At 41.5% G+C, this 18,156-nt stretch overlaps 1 protein-coding gene and 1 long non-coding RNA gene across 5 annotated transcripts in view; one reads left to right on the top strand and one right to left on the bottom strand.

The window, feature by feature from the left end:
- LOC139356856 (uncharacterized) overlaps nt 1–3,588 on the top strand; it is a 59,866-nt gene extending 56,278 nt beyond the window's left edge. Inside the window, exon 3 of the long non-coding RNA XR_011609327.1 lies at nt 3,369–3,588. This is a non-coding gene — a long non-coding RNA (uncharacterized lncRNA). The remainder of the gene's footprint in view (nt 1–3,368) is intronic.
- The window catches only part of LOC105481967 (glutamate ionotropic receptor NMDA type subunit 2B), a 442,762-nt gene that overhangs the window by 77,608 nt on the left and 346,998 nt on the right, over nt 1–18,156 (bottom strand). For all 4 annotated transcript variants that reach the window (XM_011741769.3, XM_071072181.1, XM_011741782.3 and 1 more), the window contains one exon: nt 13–215. In XM_011741769.3, the coding sequence (XP_011740071.2) occupies nt 13–215 (203 nt within the window). The remainder of the gene's footprint in view (nt 1–12; nt 216–18,156) is intronic.

Genomic DNA, 18,156 nt, shown 5'->3' with positions numbered 1-18,156 from the left:
AGGATGCCATACTCAGTGATTATGCGTTTTTGGCAGGGGACTGTGTTCCTCATGCAGGTTCCACTCAGAGGGTCCACACTTTCCACAATGACAAATGGTGCCTCCTCCAGGGTCACAATGCTCAGATGGTCATCTTCCTGCTCTTCAGTCTCTGGACACATTCGGGGCCACACATAGTACTTCATCTGCAGGGTCTTGTCTTTCCACTTCCCCACCTGCACAAGGATGAACACGAGAATCAGAAACCTCTGGCCACAACATAACAGCCTGTCCCTGTATTGTCTGAATAATTCCAGGAAGCAGTTGAACAAAAACCAACAAGTGCCAACATTGTACAAACTAGAGAGAGGAATACTTTTTCTTCTCTCTAGTCATATGCCCCAAATGAGACTACTGTGTCCAAATGTAAGAAAGGCAATACATTCAATTATCACTCACTTACCAAACATTAAATGAGAACCTCTATGTGCTGGCACCCTGCCAAGACCCATGGCTCAAAGAAGCATCATTCTGTCCTTCATGAAGCTCATAGTGAGTGGAGTCAGATATGTAAACAAATACCTTGCAGCACTGTGTAGTAAGTGCTGTGAGGATGCTGGAGTTGCCTGCATTATGTGTGGCTGCCAGTTTTTTCTACCTAACTGTAACAAGGAGCATGATGGTGAGAGCAGCGGATAGCTGTGGAAAGGTCAACAGAACAATGGGAGCAAATGAGCCAAAAGGATGTGCTTTGACTGTAGAAGAGATCCAGTGGGGAGAGCTAGGTGGATCTGAATTGGAATAAAATTACAAATTGGGATTAAAGAATACTAACACTGTTTGGGAAGGGAGCACAGTTAGGCTGGGGATGAACGTGGGTCAATGCAGACGTGCACCTCCTGGGCTGGGTGGAAGCCCTGGGATGAATCAGATATGTCTCTCTGTGAGCCACCACCTATGGCCACACAGGCTGAGTGCCCCAACACCAGGGAGCACCATCCACATGGACTCCAATGTGAAAGGCCAGTGCCCCTGAATCATGAATATGGCGGCCTGCTGGCAACCATCCTGAGAAATGTATGGGTTCCATTATTTTTCAGAAGAGCTACTCATTCCTATTTATAAGGGAATCGACATGGCTTTGTCGGGGGGCTCTTGATCTCTCTGTCTCATTGAGTTTAATGGAGAAAGAGGGAATACTTGCTTATTTTCTATAACTGAGCATCTTCAATTATCATAAGGAATTATGGATTGCAAGCACCTACATTTTCTCAATCTATGATTTCCTCCATGCAGCAATATAAAGTAGTAGAACAGGTGAGGCACCAGGAACTACAGCACTACTTAATTTATTAACTACAGAAATCAATAAGAAGCAACAAGTTGGTAGCACTTTGTAAATTTTCAAGCAAATCAGCTTGGATTTCCAAATTAATGCAAAACCCAGACTCCTTCCTTCTTGGTTTCTTTGTCCAGTAGCCTGCACAGCCCCTGCCCTTGTGTTACTGCATCATTATAATGCAAGCAGTGGTTTGGTGGCTTGGGCAATCTTATTTGGTACCTACACAGTCCCTGTTTGACTGATGCTGGTTGGTTTTCTTTCAAGGGTATAAATGATGTTTTGCTTTTTTGTTCAGAATCATGCACCGAACCAAACATTTGCTTTCCTTCATGTATATAGACTTCTCTGAACTGTTGATCCTGATTTTAGTACAAGACATTTTTTCTCATATTACTAAGACTGCTTATTTCTAAAACAGAAATTTCCAAATGGCTCTGCAGCCAGTGGAGATACTAATGTCCTCTGCCAGTTGGGGCAGGTAGGAATTGGGAGAGGAGAGACTTAGTCCTGGGGGCCCCAGACATTGGTACCCCATCCCCAAACAGGCCTATTTACCCCAGTGGCCAAATTGGTTTTATATTCTGCACCTTCAATAATGTGTAAAAGGTTGAGAAGCCCTAAAGTACCTATCTATCTATCTATCTATCTATTTATTTATTTATTTATTTATTTATTTATTTCCTATCATCTTCTCAATAGTCCCTTTTGACTTTTTTTCTCTTAAATCCAAATTTATTCTCTTCTATCTTTATTGCTACTAGCCTAGCCTAATATAGCCCAGCGGCCCGTTCTGAGATTATTGCAGGAAATTTCAAATCTCACTAAAGGTCCCCCCAGAGTCCATTGTGGACACTGCTGCCAGAAAACACAATTTTGTCATATAATCCTGAATCAAAAATTTCAACAATCTCTCACTGTCCTCAGAATTGTGCCCAAATTTCTCACCTAGATAGTCAAAGTCTGTAGGTTGAGTCTAGCCTACCTTGATACAGTTAACTTCACTATTTTACATCATGAATCCTTAGTTCAACTTGGAAAAGGAAGTTGTTGGTATTAAGAGCTAACATGGATTAATCAGGAACACTTTGCAACAAACTAGCTGCATTTTCTTTTCTAATAGACTTACTATATCTGTGGAAAAAATGCTACATACATAACATTTTGGCAGAGTTTCTCAGATACTATTGTGAACAATATGGATATTGCACACTTTGATAGATTTGAAAGCAGTTTAAAATCTGTACCCAAAAAGGAAAACAATAGATTGTTTAATGAATGACTGCCAACATAGAAAAAGTCACTAGTGTCATGTCAGAGGACTCTGTTCTTAGAAGCGGCCTGGATAGTATTTTGGAAAACAAAATAGAAGTCATGCTTACAAAATTGCAGACAGCAGAAAACTAGATAGGAGGAAAGATAAACTGCATTGCCGAATCAAGTTTCGAGGAGATATGAATTAGTTGGAATGATGGACTGAATCAAATTGAATGAAATGTAACAGTATTTGTACTCAAAATCTAGCATTTTGATGTTTTAAAAAGCAATTGCACAGCATCGAAAATGAGATATTTCAATCAGCAGTCTACAAAAGCTATTGCAATAACAATGGTATATTTATAGACATACATCATCTAGCATATGGGGTGAAGGGAAGGTACGAATGATCCTACCCTTCTCTGTGTTCGTCATACCACAGCTGGAAACCTGGGTTCTGATCCTATAATTCTATAACCTACTGATTTTTATTAAATATATCATTCTCATTTCTCCAACAATAGTTTGTTCATGCAGTTCCCTTTATCACACCCTTTCCCAACTTCCTACCGAGTTAGCTGGGTCATATCCTTACTTCAAGTCCATTCATTTCAACCACCACCAACTGCACACTGATTCTGTGCCAGGCACTGGGCTGTGTGCTAGAGGTAACAATACCAGGTTGCATTTATTGAGGGCATAGATGTGCTAGGCACTGACCATATCTAGTAATCTCACTATATCACAGTGAGCCTGTGATATTGGGACTCACATTTAATGTTTCATTTTACAGATGGCTACAGAGGGGTTTGATGACTTGCCCAAGGTCCCATGGTAAGGGACTTGAAGCTGAGCAGTCTGACTCCAGAGCTTGGGCTCCTACCCACCACACTGTACTGCTTCTCTGACAAGGAAGGAGTAAGACATGTTCCTTTTCCTCCAAGGACAGTCTAGAGGGAAAAGACACTATCCATCAACAATAATAGGCTTTGATAATTAATATCCAGTATCCATGGACAAGTTAGGCTTTGGTAATTACTCTAATAAAATATATAAATAAAGTACTCTGGCATTCAGAGTAGAAGTGACGATTTCCAAAAGAATCAGAAGAAATCTCACAGATCCTCATTTTGAGCTGGGGCTTGAAATGTAAATGATAGCTGAGGAGGTAAGATTATTTATCTGCCAAAGCAAGAGCAAGAGTGAAGGAGCAGAGTGGTGCAGAGGCTAAATGAAAATGGATTATTCTTCACAACTGTAAGGTCTGAGGCATGGGGAGCAATGGTCTAGCACAGTTCTCCTCCTTAAGGGCCTACTCACTGTAGCCGGATGATCTCTGCCACTCTCAAGAGCTGACTGGATTATGCTCATCTCTTCCCAACTCCTGGTTCAAGGGTGTCAGGCTGGTAGCTTGAAACTGGCATGGGCACCATGAAGGTGGCAAACACTATCAATCAGGCTCCCTCTGTCCAGCCCCAGCCCCTATTGTTAAACATCTACCAGCTCACCACTGCCCGGAACCCAGTTATTCATCATTTCATGCTATCTACCACCTTCTTTAATGATTTTTTAAATGTTCCAGGTGACTTGTCTTCTAAATGAATTCTAAACATGTCTCTGAGTATTTCTGAGACTATAAACACATTTCTAAAGCACTGTGAGCCTCAGTTTCTGCATCTGTAAAAATAAGTGTATAGAATTCTGAGGTGCCTTCCACATAATTTCATGATAATAATTTCTTTAGGACAGGGGCTCTCTACGTCCTACAGATTAAAGCTCAACGAAGAGGTGCTTTTAGAGGTTACTTTTTGAAGGGATAGCAGTATCCAATTTGTTTCTACAAAATATGAACTTGTCTTAAAGTCATGATTTTTTTTTCTTGTTTCTTCAAGGAAACAAGAAAAGAAATGAGAAGGAAAGTTAAATTCCTTGAGTACTGAAAGGTGAAACTTTTTTGAAAAAGAAAATCTACGAATATCAGATTTCCAATTCCAACCAACAGGGCTCATGTTAAAGAACATGTTTAGATAGTCACTGCCAATTCTTTATGGAGCAAGGCAGGTTAGAAATGAGTAAACAACTAAAATTAACAAAAAAGGAAAAAAAATTATGTAGAAGAAGAAGGTGTATTTCAAGCAATCCTTCTCTCAAGGGGGAGAAAGTATGGTGAAAAATATAAATGGAAAAGTTTGAAAGAGCAAATAAAAATAGTAAATAGAGAAAGAGAAGCCGGAGATACCAAGCAAACATCTTGAAAGGATGTCTGAAGTGGTGTGAGTATACAATCCTGGAAGTGCAGACAGTAGTAGGACATGAGGCTAATGAGATATTTCAGAGACAATGTAGCGAGAAGAACTGAAGGAAGAATTTATGCTTGAGATTAAAATAGGATCAGGAAAATAAAAAACCTTAAGAAATAATGAAGAAAATGACTGTAAAGCACTCAGAATTCCTTTGAGGGAAACACTAAATAAACATCATTACCACAAGCACATTTCACAACATCTGTCTACAAAAAATTCAGTTATCTGCCATTCTAATATTTAAAAAGATCTCTTGAGGGCCAAAATCATCTTTCTCAAGAGAAAAAAAAAAATATTTGCCTAGTTTTTTTTTTTTTCCCCCAGAAAAACAAGGAGTGATGTTTTGGAGTTTCTGGTTTGGTTCTCTTGGTACAGGCTGAATAGCTGGGAATTTCTCCTCGGAAGGAAGTCTACCTTACAAACCTGTGGAGTATCTTCGAGTGGACTTGGCTCATAAGGCTTCCCTTAGGAAAATTCTAGGGAACTAATCTGTAATGCTTTTAGACTTCAAAGTCTTCCTTCTGCTAACAGATTCCTCATTACTGCCAGTGAAATTGGCACAAATTAGCACCCTGACAAGGCCACACATTAAAAAAGACCACCGAGACCGTGTTCCTCTCTGAAGCCCCCACGTTTGTCCCTCTACCATGAACAGTTGATGTGAGCAGAAGGGCGAATGTGTCATTGAGAAGAAGGGAGAGGGGAACAGGGCAGGGTATTGCGGCCGCTGCAGTCCTTGCACAGATTAGCAAAGGACATCGGTCTCCTCGGGCTGCCTCTCTCATCTGCACAGAAAGTCATTTTTTTAAGATTCTGGAACAAAAGCACTTATTAGAGCCTCTTTAGGCGTCAAAGGTTATTTTTCAAAAATCAAAGCATTTTTGTTTTTTGCTTGAGATGACATCTGGATCTAACGCAAAACACTTGCTGCTTATTTTACGCCTTCATCTGACTTTTAAAATGTGAAACTTAAAGCTACATGCTATTTCCCTGAGCAAGCTAAAGGAACAGACAGAGTCGCTGCAAGGCAGCCCAAATTCTGCATCCCATTCTGTCCTGCAGACTCCGAATACAGCAGAAATCCGAGGACAGGAGGACACCCTCACTTCCCTACCCCCAAAGCTATACATCTTCAGTCTGAGGATTTTTAATGTTTGAGTATATGATAATACTTCATTTTGCTCAATCTTTATTTTTCTCTATTTACCTATCTTTACTTTGTTTTTTGCTACTATAAAAAAATGCCGCAGACTGGGTAATTTATTAATTTTTAAAAAAATGTATCCCTCACACTTCTAGAGGCTAGGAAGTCCAATATAAAGGTGTTGGCATCTGGCAAGGGCCTTCTTGCTGCATCATCCCATACGGAAGGCAGAAGGGCAAGAGAGTATGTGTGTGAGAGAGAGCAGGAGAGGGCCAAGCTCACTTTTATAACAAATCCGCTCTCTGGTTAAGCAACCGACTACTGTGATAATGTCATTCATTCACTCATGAGGGCAGAGCCTCAGGACCTAATTGCCTCTAAAAGGTCCCACCTCTCAACAACGTTGCATAGAGGATTAAGTTTCCAACACATGAACTTTGGGGGACACATTCAAACTAAAGCACCACCTCTCCCCCTGGTTTCTTTGTAACCAAGTGAACATTCTAGCACTGTATGGTCCTGCACTATCTGTATCCATTCAAAATACATCTACATATATACAAATAAGGGGATTTGTGTGACTCTGTATGTATGTATGTGTGTTTCCTAAATTGAATCATAATACACACATTTCTCTGCCACTTAGTTTTCCCACCTCTGTAGGGAATTTCTTCCAATAGTAGATCTAACTCCTTTTAAGAACTGCATAGTAGCCTATTATAATGAATGTGCCTTGCTTTATTCAAGCATACCCCTGTGATATTTATGATATTTCCAAAAAATTAACCAAAGGACATAATACAAATCTTGGTATTTCTAAGGCATCAATTCCCAGTAATGAAAAAGCGGAACAAAAAGATATGTATGTTTTTAAATATTCTCAATGGTGCCAGAATACAACAGTTTGCAACAATTGAAATTCCTATAAGCAAAGCACAAGAGTGCATCCTGCTCACACTCTCACCAGCACTAAGTTTTTATCACTACTAAATGCTTGCCAATCTGAAGAATGAAAAACAATATCTTCCTGCTCTAATGTTCATCTCCTTGCCTCACGGTGAGCTCAAGCACCTTTCTATATCTCTTAGCCATTTAGGTTTTCCTCCTTTACCCTCTAGTCACATCTTTTCTCCATTTTCTATTGAGTTGTTTGTCTTATCTGTTCATAAAGAAGAGCTCCTGGTGTACTATGATAGTAACCCTTCATCTGTCAGGTATGCTTAAAACATTTTTCCCACTCTGAGATTTGTCTTCTGACTGGTCGTTTTTCTGTGCACAAAATTTTACTGTTTTTCTTTTGCAGTAAAACATAATATGTCTTTTTAAATGGAGCGTTTGGTTTCCTATCTGACTTGTAAAGCAATCTACCCCACTCCCAAAGTGTCCTCATTTGGTCTTAGTATACTTTTGCATGTAGCTTTTCCTATACTGCACATGACAGAGATGCCATTTTGCTTTCTGTTGTTGCACATGGCCTTCCTCTGCCCACAGGTCTGTCCCTTTCCATGTTTCAGGAATGTTCTGCATTCTCCTTGGCCCTTCTCAGACCTCTCCACTGCCATGATACTGTCCCTGATCACCCCAGCCCAGAGAAAGAGTTTTCTTATTTGATCACCTGTAATAATTTTGTGGGTCAACCTCTCCCTTTAACTATCATATTAAAATGTTAGCTGTATTTCAAAATTCATGTCTCTGAATTGGTCTTTAAGCCCTTCGAGGGCAGGGACTATATTTTAGATGCCTCCTTTTGTCCCTTGTAATGGCATGAATAACAACTATGTGCTCAGTAAATTAATGACTGATGTCATTGCACACCCTCCACAAAGCCTTCACTAGATCTCCCTCCAGTGTTGTTTCGTCCATGAAAATGATGTAAGATGTAAAGCCTGCTTCATTCTGTTTCTCTTCAGCCTTCCTGATTATAAGGTTACCTTGGACAGACTCAGTTCTATGTGAATTGCTCTAAGTGCAATGGCACAATCTGCTGCAGTGAGTATCTAAAAAGGCCACTGCCATGGCTTTAATGCTTCTTCTCCTAATTATTTGCATATTCAGTGACATCTAGGTTTAGAAATTCAGTTTTTGAAAAGTGTGCTTGAAAATAATTTCCATATTTAAATTTGATCCATGACTGCCTTTGGCCGATGACTGCCTCATCACTTACTAAGCTGGGGACCACAGGCTCTGGGTACACATGCTGAAGGGAAGCCCATCCAGCCAACCCTGCCTGGCACCTGCGTGGCTCCCCGAGGGACACTGAGACATCCATTGCCATCTCAGGCCTCAGATGCTATCCCTGGCTGAGCCCTGTCTCTCCAAGAGAGTCCAGGCCCCCTGAGCGCTGTGTGTACCCATTGTTGCTGCTGGGCACTGCCCTCTGAGTGACTCCTGTTCTCTGCTTATCCCTCCTTCCATCTTTCCTACTCTGGAGAGTGAAGGAATGGGAAAATGGGGGAGGTAGAGCAGACTTACCTGCCAGGAATAGAAGTTGTTGATTCCCTCAGCACCAGAGAGCAGTTATGGTCATTTCAGATAACACCACGGATGGAGATGTGATCATATTAGAGTAATTAGAGCCATTAGGGACCAGGCCGAGGGCCAGGCACTTCTCGCAGAGGTCTATCAATTCATTGCCACTAAAAAAGGTGGATATTATTAATTGCCTACAATATAGACCCAAAAGCCCAAGGCTCGTTGAGGGACCAGAATTTTATCTCTGTTTTGTTTGACTCTAGCAGCTCATATTTTTTTTTACCATGCTATGTTACCAAGAAAATATTTATGACCTCTATATTCTTTGCAAACTTACTGTGATCTAAGAGAGTAGAAGAGTCTGTTTCAGCTCACCCTAGTCTCCCAAGATCCCTGATGGTTGTGTCTAAAGGGTTCATGACAAGTGGCAACTGAAGTTCATAATGGAGGCCAGATAGGCAGAATGGTGGCAGGTGGCAGTGGGAGGCAGGGTACTGACAAGCTGTGTGACCTTGGATGAGTTATTTAATCTCTCTGTGCCTGGCTCATTAGTTTTCCACAAGTATTTGCTATTTTTTTCTCCTCCTCCTCAGTATAACTATTACTACTACAATTGAAAACATCAGTGTAGCTCCTTAATGTGACTTCCTCCCAGAAACGTAATTTTTTTGTGCAAGTGGCTTGCAATTGTCAAGGGGGAAATACTGAACAAACTCCAAGCTTTTAACTCAATTTTTTCCAAACATCAGGGTAAACTTGATGAGGTTCTTTTGGTTTCATTCACTATTTTAATTCATGTGCAAATAAAAACAAATCACAGGAACAAAAATGCTAGTACTCTTCTGAATTTACCAAAGGTCTTGAATCCAAAGAGTCCCACTGGGCGAGGTGGTGCCTCACCATAAACTCCTCCCTGGGACAAGATGCCATTTTAGAAAAGAACATTAATTCTTTTAGGTCAGAGAATTTTGTAAACAGTTTGCTAAACAGGCCCAAATAGGTGGAAAGATTCAGCAGGATTTCCTGAAGTATCTAATGCCTCTTGGCACAAGGGCTCAAAAACTCCAAGCCACAACTCTCCATCCTTGGGAAGCCATAATCCTCAGAGTCCTATTCTTAGACTTAAAGGAGCTCAATTAGTGAGAGCTGAGCTCTACCTTTACCTTTGATATGCCTTCTTCCAATGAAGACCTGTCTCCTGAAACAACAAAACTAGGTCCCAAACCATCTTCTGGAATATGCAGGACACAGTAAGGAACCTGTCAAACAGACCACTCCCTTGGAATCAGCTTCCTCCTGGACATGTGTGCATCATGCCCAAGGCCTTGGCTTACTCCAGAACACAGCTCAGCAGCAATGCTGACCTGCTGACTGATAAATGATGGTTGGGTTCTAGGGGTGCTGTTAGAATCTGCTTTTGGGAACTGGGCCATAGGCTGCAATCACTGACACTGCTTGTCATCAGGTTACCTTGTCATTACTCTCTACCTTTATTCTCAAATGACAGTTGTGAGGATAGAGCAAAAGTGTGTAGCGTTGGACGATTCTGAACTGTGACTCTCTGGATTTGAGCACTGACTTGGCAAGGTCTTCATTAGTACTTAGGCAAATATGTATGTATGTGTGTATTCACTCATTCATTCACCCTACTTTATTCTAATTTGTCATATTAGTAAGGAACGTAGACTTTGAAGTCAGAAATGCCTAATTTGAATACTTGCTTTCCCATCATTGGTTGCCTGTGAGTCTGGATGAGTTCCTTAATTTTTTTAACCCTGTGTTGTGGATGGTTACTGTTGGGCTACCAACCAGCCATCCCTGCCTCTCCTTCTGACTCACTCTCCCCTCTCACCCCTCACTGTAAATCTTTATCTCCTCCTTTTGTGAAGTGCCCCTTCCTCAACTCCAACCATGCGGTCCTGTGGAGGTTGCCATTTTATTTCACCCCCTGGTCTACCCACTGACCCAGCCATAGCTGAGAGGTTGAGGAGTTGGGGCACCTGACTGGCTGGATCAAATCCTTGGGATTTTTGGTAGGACCCAGGAGAATGTTAAGTCAGTCTCATTCTAGTGGCATAAGCTATAATATGTAAAATTCAGAAGCCCTGGGAAGCCATGTTTTGTAGCCTATGGAGAAACTGACCTATGGAAAGACAAGAATGAAGCCAGAAGCCACTGAAAAGTAAATACAAGTGAGAGTATGAGTGAGATATATGACAGCATCAGAGTCCTGGTTTATGGCTCTTCTGGGGGCTCAACCACATTACCATTGTGAGTTCTGTTGAGATGATCCAGTATCCTACAATAAAGTTGTCTTTTGCTTAAGCTGGTTCAAGTTGTGTGTCTATTCTTTATAATCAAAACAATTCTCATAATGCACTGTGTATTTCATTCATAAGTGGCAATATAACTATCTGTGGGGTTCTGATGAAAATTAAATAAAATAATGTACATAAAATGCTTTGTAAAGTGCCCAGAGCATGGTGAGCCCTGAGTAAATGACAGTGGTTGTGGTGGTAGTAGTGACATTTATCATCGCCAATTTCTGTGAACATCTCAGGAGCCAAGAAGTAAGTTGGGTTGCAAGTGACAGGCAGATTCCTCAGTCATTCCTCAACAAGGGTCTCACCAAAGGAAGAAGCAGCAGGGGTCCTCCACTCAAGCTCTTTGAGTCTTGGGTTTAGGCAGGGCCAATGGGCTGGAGTTCCTATTGTCTGGTTAGTGACCTGTGGCTGCATTCTCTTCCTGGCCAGGCCTTGTGGGGGTGCTTGGACAGCCACAGAGTCTACAGTCACAGCCAAATGCACTCAGCAGGTCACTTGGCATCTCCTAACACCTGGTCCATGTGCCAGACCCTACTGCCAGGTGCAGTCATTTGCATGCCTTCCGTCTCCCCTTCTACTCCCCATGCACTCCTTCTACAAGTTCCTTCCCAGGATTAACAGCACATAACCCACTTAGGGGTTCCCCAAACCAAGTAAATGGCAGAAACAGGATTCGAACACAGGCAGTCTGACACCAAAGCCTTTGTTTTTTTACCACTCCTCAATGCCACAAATATTAACATTATGTGCCACATATTAATATTAATAATATGTGCCACAAGGCACATAAAATGCAGAGAACAGTATCAGGCATGTCGTAATAATGTCTAATAAATGATGCTGATCTAGAATATCTGCCTGTCCTATTCTCCTTGGCAGTTCTGTGTGCCTTGGGTCTGCCATAGCATTAGATGGTCTAGGGGCCCAGAGAAGCAGGAGGATGAAAGGCACTGAGTGGACAGTGCCACTATCCAGAAGGTACCAGGTTGTTGCAGAAGAGCACTGGGAGTCAGAAATGATTATACTGCTCTTCAAACAAGGCTTACTGGACTGGTCCCCAGCTTGCTCTGCCCCTTGCCTCCTGATCAGTCTCATCACACCCTCTTCATGATCCTCCTCTGAATTTCAAGTGTTTTCAATAGGTTTAAAGAAAAGTTTACTTGAAAATATGCAGGAATCTACCGATAGATCTTAGACATACCAGACTAACCCCTCTCAGATATAGCTTGGGACACTAATGAATAGTGTTGCAAATCACTGCATATTTACTAAACCAATCAAAGCAAAATTGGTTCTCAAGCAAATTTTTTTGGAGCTAGAACATGTAGCTGGACTGGAGCAGGACCTCATCAGATGAGACTGCAGAGAGCTGCTTTTATCACTGCAGGGTGCCCATACACAAGTATCAGAAAGAAAGTAATGAGAAGCATTCTGGAAAGGGGACATATTGCATAAGTATAATGACAATTTTTTCCGGACCACAAATCTGAATGTAAACACTGATAATTATGAATGGGCTTTCTGGGACAATGAAGCAATGTAGTTGAAAGTGTGATCATCCAGGAAATCCAAGACATAAGGTTGTGAATACATATGAAAAGTAACAAGGCATAAACATTGAAGAGACACATAAGAATTACTGAGGCAATGAGGGAGTACAAATGGAAGAGGTCAAAGTCATTTAAAATACATTATAATTTTAGAAGCCTAGACCACAAAGACAAGAAAAAAAAAAAGGCTTGAAGGATCTGTGTCTAAGAACATACTTACTGTTCTGTCTAAGGTGACCTGCCAAATTCATAGAACAGTTTCCTCACACCTCACCAGGGCCATCCAAAACAAGACTAAATATTTAACAATAACACTCACTCTAAGATTGCCCAGGGTCTACCACTCCTCCTAGACAATAAAGGTCAATTTGGTAGATAAGAATATTGGTAAAGAATGAAGAAAATAGTTTTTTTGTCAGATATTCTAGACTATAAGCTCCCAAACTAGGATATCCAAGGTCATTCCATCTCTCATGGAAATGCTTTTCTTAGCTATGGAGGGTAGAAATAGAAAGGATCCTACCTTGACTTCCATTCACAGATACTCTGTCTCTTGCCTGGATTTCTGCATTACTCCTAATGTTTTCCCCACCTCCATTCATGCTCCACTTGAACCCCAGAGTGATCGCTCTAAACTGCGGATCTGACTGCATCCTTACCTTTCTCAAAGCCTGTCAGGGCCTCCTCATTCACCTACAGAATAATATCTAACTTTGGAAAAGTACACATTTATTCCCCACGTTTCACCCTTTCTCTTTCCCCTTCCTCCTTCCCTCCTTCCCTCCTCTTGCTCCTCCTTCTCCTCTTTCTTTACCTTTCTCTCCCTCTCTCTTTTGCTCTCTCTCTCTCTTGCCTCCCTGCCTTTGTTTCTTTTTCGGCTTATCTCTTCAGGATTCCTAGCCTTTTAATTTCATTTGAAAACACAGAATGCTGTTTCTTATCTGAATGTCTTTACTCATGCCAAAATCCTCTATTTAAAACCCCTGGTCTTCTAACGACACAGCTCTTCACTTAGGATTCAGCTCAGTAGCATCTATGCCAAGAAGTTTTCTTACTACACCCCTTGGCTGGACTAAAGGGTTAGGTATCCTTCCTCTGTACTGCCAGACTATCATGTGCATATCTCAGCCTCACAACTTGCCATGATATCTTATATCTAACTGCTTATGTGTCTGGTCTCCTCCAGTAGATTATGAGTTCCTCAATGGCAGGAACTGAATATTATCATTTCCTTGTATCCTCAATACCTAGCATAGGGAAGATTACCACAGTAAGCACTAAATAAATGTTAGCTAAACAAATAACAACAAAATTTCAAAAAGGGAACCTGCTCTTGGCAGCTAATAGATAATGATGATTCTACCAATAATACTAATATTTATTGAGTATTTACTACATCAGAGATGATGCTGAGCAAAACATATGCAGTATGAAATTTAATTTTCAGAAGTCTTATAAGGTAGATATTATTTTTATATTCATTTATGGTAGATTATTATATTAGTGGTAACTAAATGAAACAGATATCCCAGTATTCATGCCCTTGTGCAATCCTTTCTCACACTGACTCTGAGTTTAGCTTTGTGACTTGCTTTGCCCAACAGGATATCGAAAAATGTGACACATGTAGCGACCAGGATGAGCAATAGTCAGTGGGTCTTGTCCTCTTGGAATGTTGCTGACAATGCTGAAAAAACTTGGACCAGCCTTCCTGAGGACAAGCAAACGTAGAATGAGGCTCATCCGATCGCCAGTACCAACACTAGACCCATAAATTAGGCCATTTTGGATGGTTCAGCCTTGGTAGAGTCAACAGATAAGTGACCCCCTGGAGACCAACCCAAGAACCACTAATTCAAACTTACTCTAATTCAAACTGCTGACCCAAAGAAGGCTGAGTAATAAAATTATGGCTATGTCAGGCCACTAAGTTTCCAGGTGGTTGTTACACAGCAGAGGTTAACCGCAATGTATCTACCTTGGGAAAAAGATATACCTATCAGGCAAAATCAAGGAATACAATAAGCAAGAAGAAAGACAAGCATGGATAGAAATAAAAGACATACCAGCACAACATTCTTTATAGTGCTTTAATATAAATAAGTACAGTGCTCATGTAAGTCCTTTTTAGTGGTAGCATTGTTGAAATAGTACCAAACACACAGTTGGAAGTCCTAGATCTCTGGCCCGGCCCTACTGCTAATAAGCCTTCTGAATGTGACAAGTCATTTGAACTCTGGGATTCTAAGTTTCTTTGTGAGGAAAGTGGGAAGATATATATGTATAATGTGTGTACGTGTGTGTGTGTGTGTGTGTGTGTGTGTGTATTCCAATCTCAGAGGGCTGGTGGGGGACTCGAACATACATCAAATCACCCACATGTAAGTATTAATGTTATTGAAATCAGTTAATAACTTTGGGACACAACAATGACTAACAGCTGACCCACAAACCAACCAGAACTGGTGGGACACTGACGGAATCTATATATTCTATGCTATAGAATGGGAAATCCAGCAGTTAGACTGTCGGTGTATTCCATGTATCAGATAATGTTTCTCTACTAGGCATTTCGACACCTTAAGTCATTGCGTTGTTTTATAAGGTACTATATTAGTCCATTCTCACACTGCTAAAAAGGTATTACCTTAGACTGGGTAATTTATAAACAAAGCAGGTTTCATTGATTCATAGTTCTGCATGGCTGAGGAAGCCCCAGGAAACTCAAAATCATGGTGGAAAGTGAAGGGCAAGTGAGGCACGTCTTACATGGCAGCAGGAGAGAGAGATCAGGAGGGGGGAACTGTCAAACACTTTTACCAGCAGATCTCATGAGAACTCCCTCACTATCATGAGAACAGCATGGGAAGCCACCCCCATGATCCAATCACCTCCCACCAGGTCCCTCCCCAAAACATGAGGATTACAATTTGAGATGAAATTTGGGTGGGGACAGACACAGAGCCAAACCATATCAGGTGCTCTCAGTATATCTTGTGTGACTTTTTCCTCCCAGTGTTTATAATCTAATCTCACATCCTCCACTGAAGGGAAGGGGGATATCTGGTCTCAAAGCAAGAGCTTTAAGCCAACAGCATGAAGACCTAGCCAGGCCCTGGCAGTCTGTGACTGCCCATGGGACGTTGGCACGTAACCTTGCAGAGACCGATTCTCTAACTGTAAAATATGAGGGTGAAAACATTTGCAAAAATAACCTCATATGGGTTTGAGATAAACAAAGGTGAAAATGTTTGTGGAAGTGCCTTGAAACTAGCTACTCCCTGGACAAAGGCAAGGAAGGTGGCATGAATGCTCCCATCCAGCCAAAAAAGAAAAACAAAAAGAAAAATACCCAGTGTTTAGAGAGTACCAAATGATGTGCCAGACACTGGACTAAGTGGTAGGTTTTGCAGGGAGAAAATGTGGAAACTGACACGTTAAGATGCCAGGTAATTTGCCTGTGGTCACATAATTAATAAATAGCTCAACTGGATTGAAATCCTGATTCACCTCACTCCGAAGCCTGGGCTTCTTGCACAGTGCTAAGCGGCCTCCTAAAGGAACATCCACAGCCTGTGCAAGAACAGAATTATTGGCCAAGTAGTTTACCATTTAATGGGGTCGCCAGCTTGTGGCTAAAGAAACAGATGATGAAAGAAGTGCTGGGGAGAAAACGCCTGTTTACAAACATAGCTTAATTAATTAGTCAACTCAGATGAGGCAGAAAAGGCGGGTTTCCAGATGTCTGACATCGAGAATTAATTAGCAGAAAGGCACCAGTCCTCAGGCCTTGGGTTCACGGCCAGACCACATGGTAGAATTAAACGACTAAACTTCCCCTCAACTTAAGCCATTTCAAAGAAAACAAAACCCCAAACAATAACCTCATTAAAAATGACAACTGAACTGAAAAAGCTCCACCAACCAAAGCTTCAAGTGAAGTTCAGAAAAGAAGGTTCCTGTGCTTCTAGTTCAGTTTACAAAAGAGTTAGAATGAAATGAAAGTAACTTAGGCTAACAGTGGGTAAGTTCACATTCTGTACCAAGATAAGTAAAACAGAAAATTAAGGTAGCACTTGAATTCCTATCAGGCAAAAGCCACCACCTTTGCAGAAATGCTATCATATGAGTCACTTGTACACAGAAAGTACATGTCAATCTGCAGGAATCACCACAAAATGGGGTCGGGCCAGCCCAGGAGAATAGGTAATATGGAGCCAATATTAAGTGTAATGTGTACTCTTCGGGCTCTGGTGTGACTTCATGAGTAAAAGTTACTTTCCAGGAATGGGTTCCCCTCTGCTTCCACAGTTAACTCTTCTCAGGAGTTCTAGAAGTGCCCCTATTTTGTTGTCTGTATTTTTATCAGTGAATTTCTGCAGTTGTTTGGGACTCATCCTCTGCCTAAGCAGGGAAGTTAAATGAGGTTTGAAGCAACTTTGTGTCCCAGGGTGAATGGAATACAATGTATGTGGAGAGAGGTAAGGGCAAAGAGTTCAGCTAGGCTGGAGGGTTGAGGGCTGAGCAAAGGTAGACAGGGTGGGATTCCATGGGGAGGGAAGGCATGCAGGTAGACTGGTAGATCTGGAAGTGATCTAGAAAATGTCAGTGGTTTTCAACCAGGGTGTATATTAGAATCACCTGTAATGTGATTAAAATGCTGATTCCTAGGACCTATCTCATACCAATTATATTGGAATCTCTAAGCAGGATATACAATAATAGTATTTAAAATCTCCCCAGGTGATTCTAATGAGCACCGAAATTGAGACCCACACCTCTATGGCAACCTGTTCATTTTCCTAGTGGGGAAATGAGGGAACACATTTGGAGAAGCAAAAGACAGACTGTGTGGGTCCCTGGTGTCAGGTGACATTTCACTGAGCTGCCCTGAGAACTCCTCTCCTCCTTCACAGCCTCAATCTGGTGTCATGGGAAAGGAAGATCACATAAAGTCACTCCCAGGTGCTGGGATCCTTCACCTTGTAAGGCTGTTGCACTTGTGCGTGTTTGTAGATTCCTTCACTCACGTAGAATGAGGTTGAGGGGTTTAGACCAGTGAAGCTCAAAGTGTGGCCCCAAGACCGGCAGCATGGGCATCATTTGACATGCACATTCTCAGGCATCTCTCCAGAACTACTGAATCGGCAACTGTGGGCAGAACCCAGCAATCTGGTTTTAAAAAAGCCTCATGCATGCTAATGTTTGCGAACTGCTGGTTTACACAACCATTTTCCAAAAATGAGTCTTTGGAGACAGGGAGAAAAGTAGAAGGTAATGGTGGTAGGGGTGTTCATGAGGACACTGGTCTCTGCCACTGAGGATAAAGGCTGGCAGAGTTTATTTCGGAGCAATCAAGGACACAAGGTAAAACCCATCCCCTTCTACAACGAGCATTTTAATATTTACCAGGTATCACCTGCCTGACCTGCAGCCAGCTGGTAGAAATAAAATGTCTCTTGTTTCCTCAAAGAGATCTCATGCCAAATGAATGCATTCCTGACTTGAAAAAGTTTCATTTGCTCCTACCTGGTCTTAACTTAAATCTTCCTATTGTCAACTCTTGATTATGTCTCATAATAGTTAATAAGTAAATGCATGTAATAGTGAAATGATAATCAACATTTTATTTGACTTGCAGATGTATTCACAACTCATATCCAGTCAGTAACACAAGTGCCCACCCCCAAACCCACCGCACCTGTTTCTGATTCTCCCTTGGCTCAGGGTCCCTCTCCGCGCCTACGACACAGCTGCTGACAGGAGGAATGTGCCGGAATGATGGAAG

This window comes from Macaca nemestrina, chromosome 10 (assembly GCF_043159975.1).
Source record: "Macaca nemestrina isolate mMacNem1 chromosome 10, mMacNem.hap1, whole genome shotgun sequence".
In the NCBI taxonomy this organism is placed as follows: domain Eukaryota; kingdom Metazoa; phylum Chordata; class Mammalia; order Primates; family Cercopithecidae; genus Macaca; species Macaca nemestrina.
Note: the sequence above shows the minus strand (reverse complement) of the source record. Positions and strands in the feature narration are given on the sequence as shown.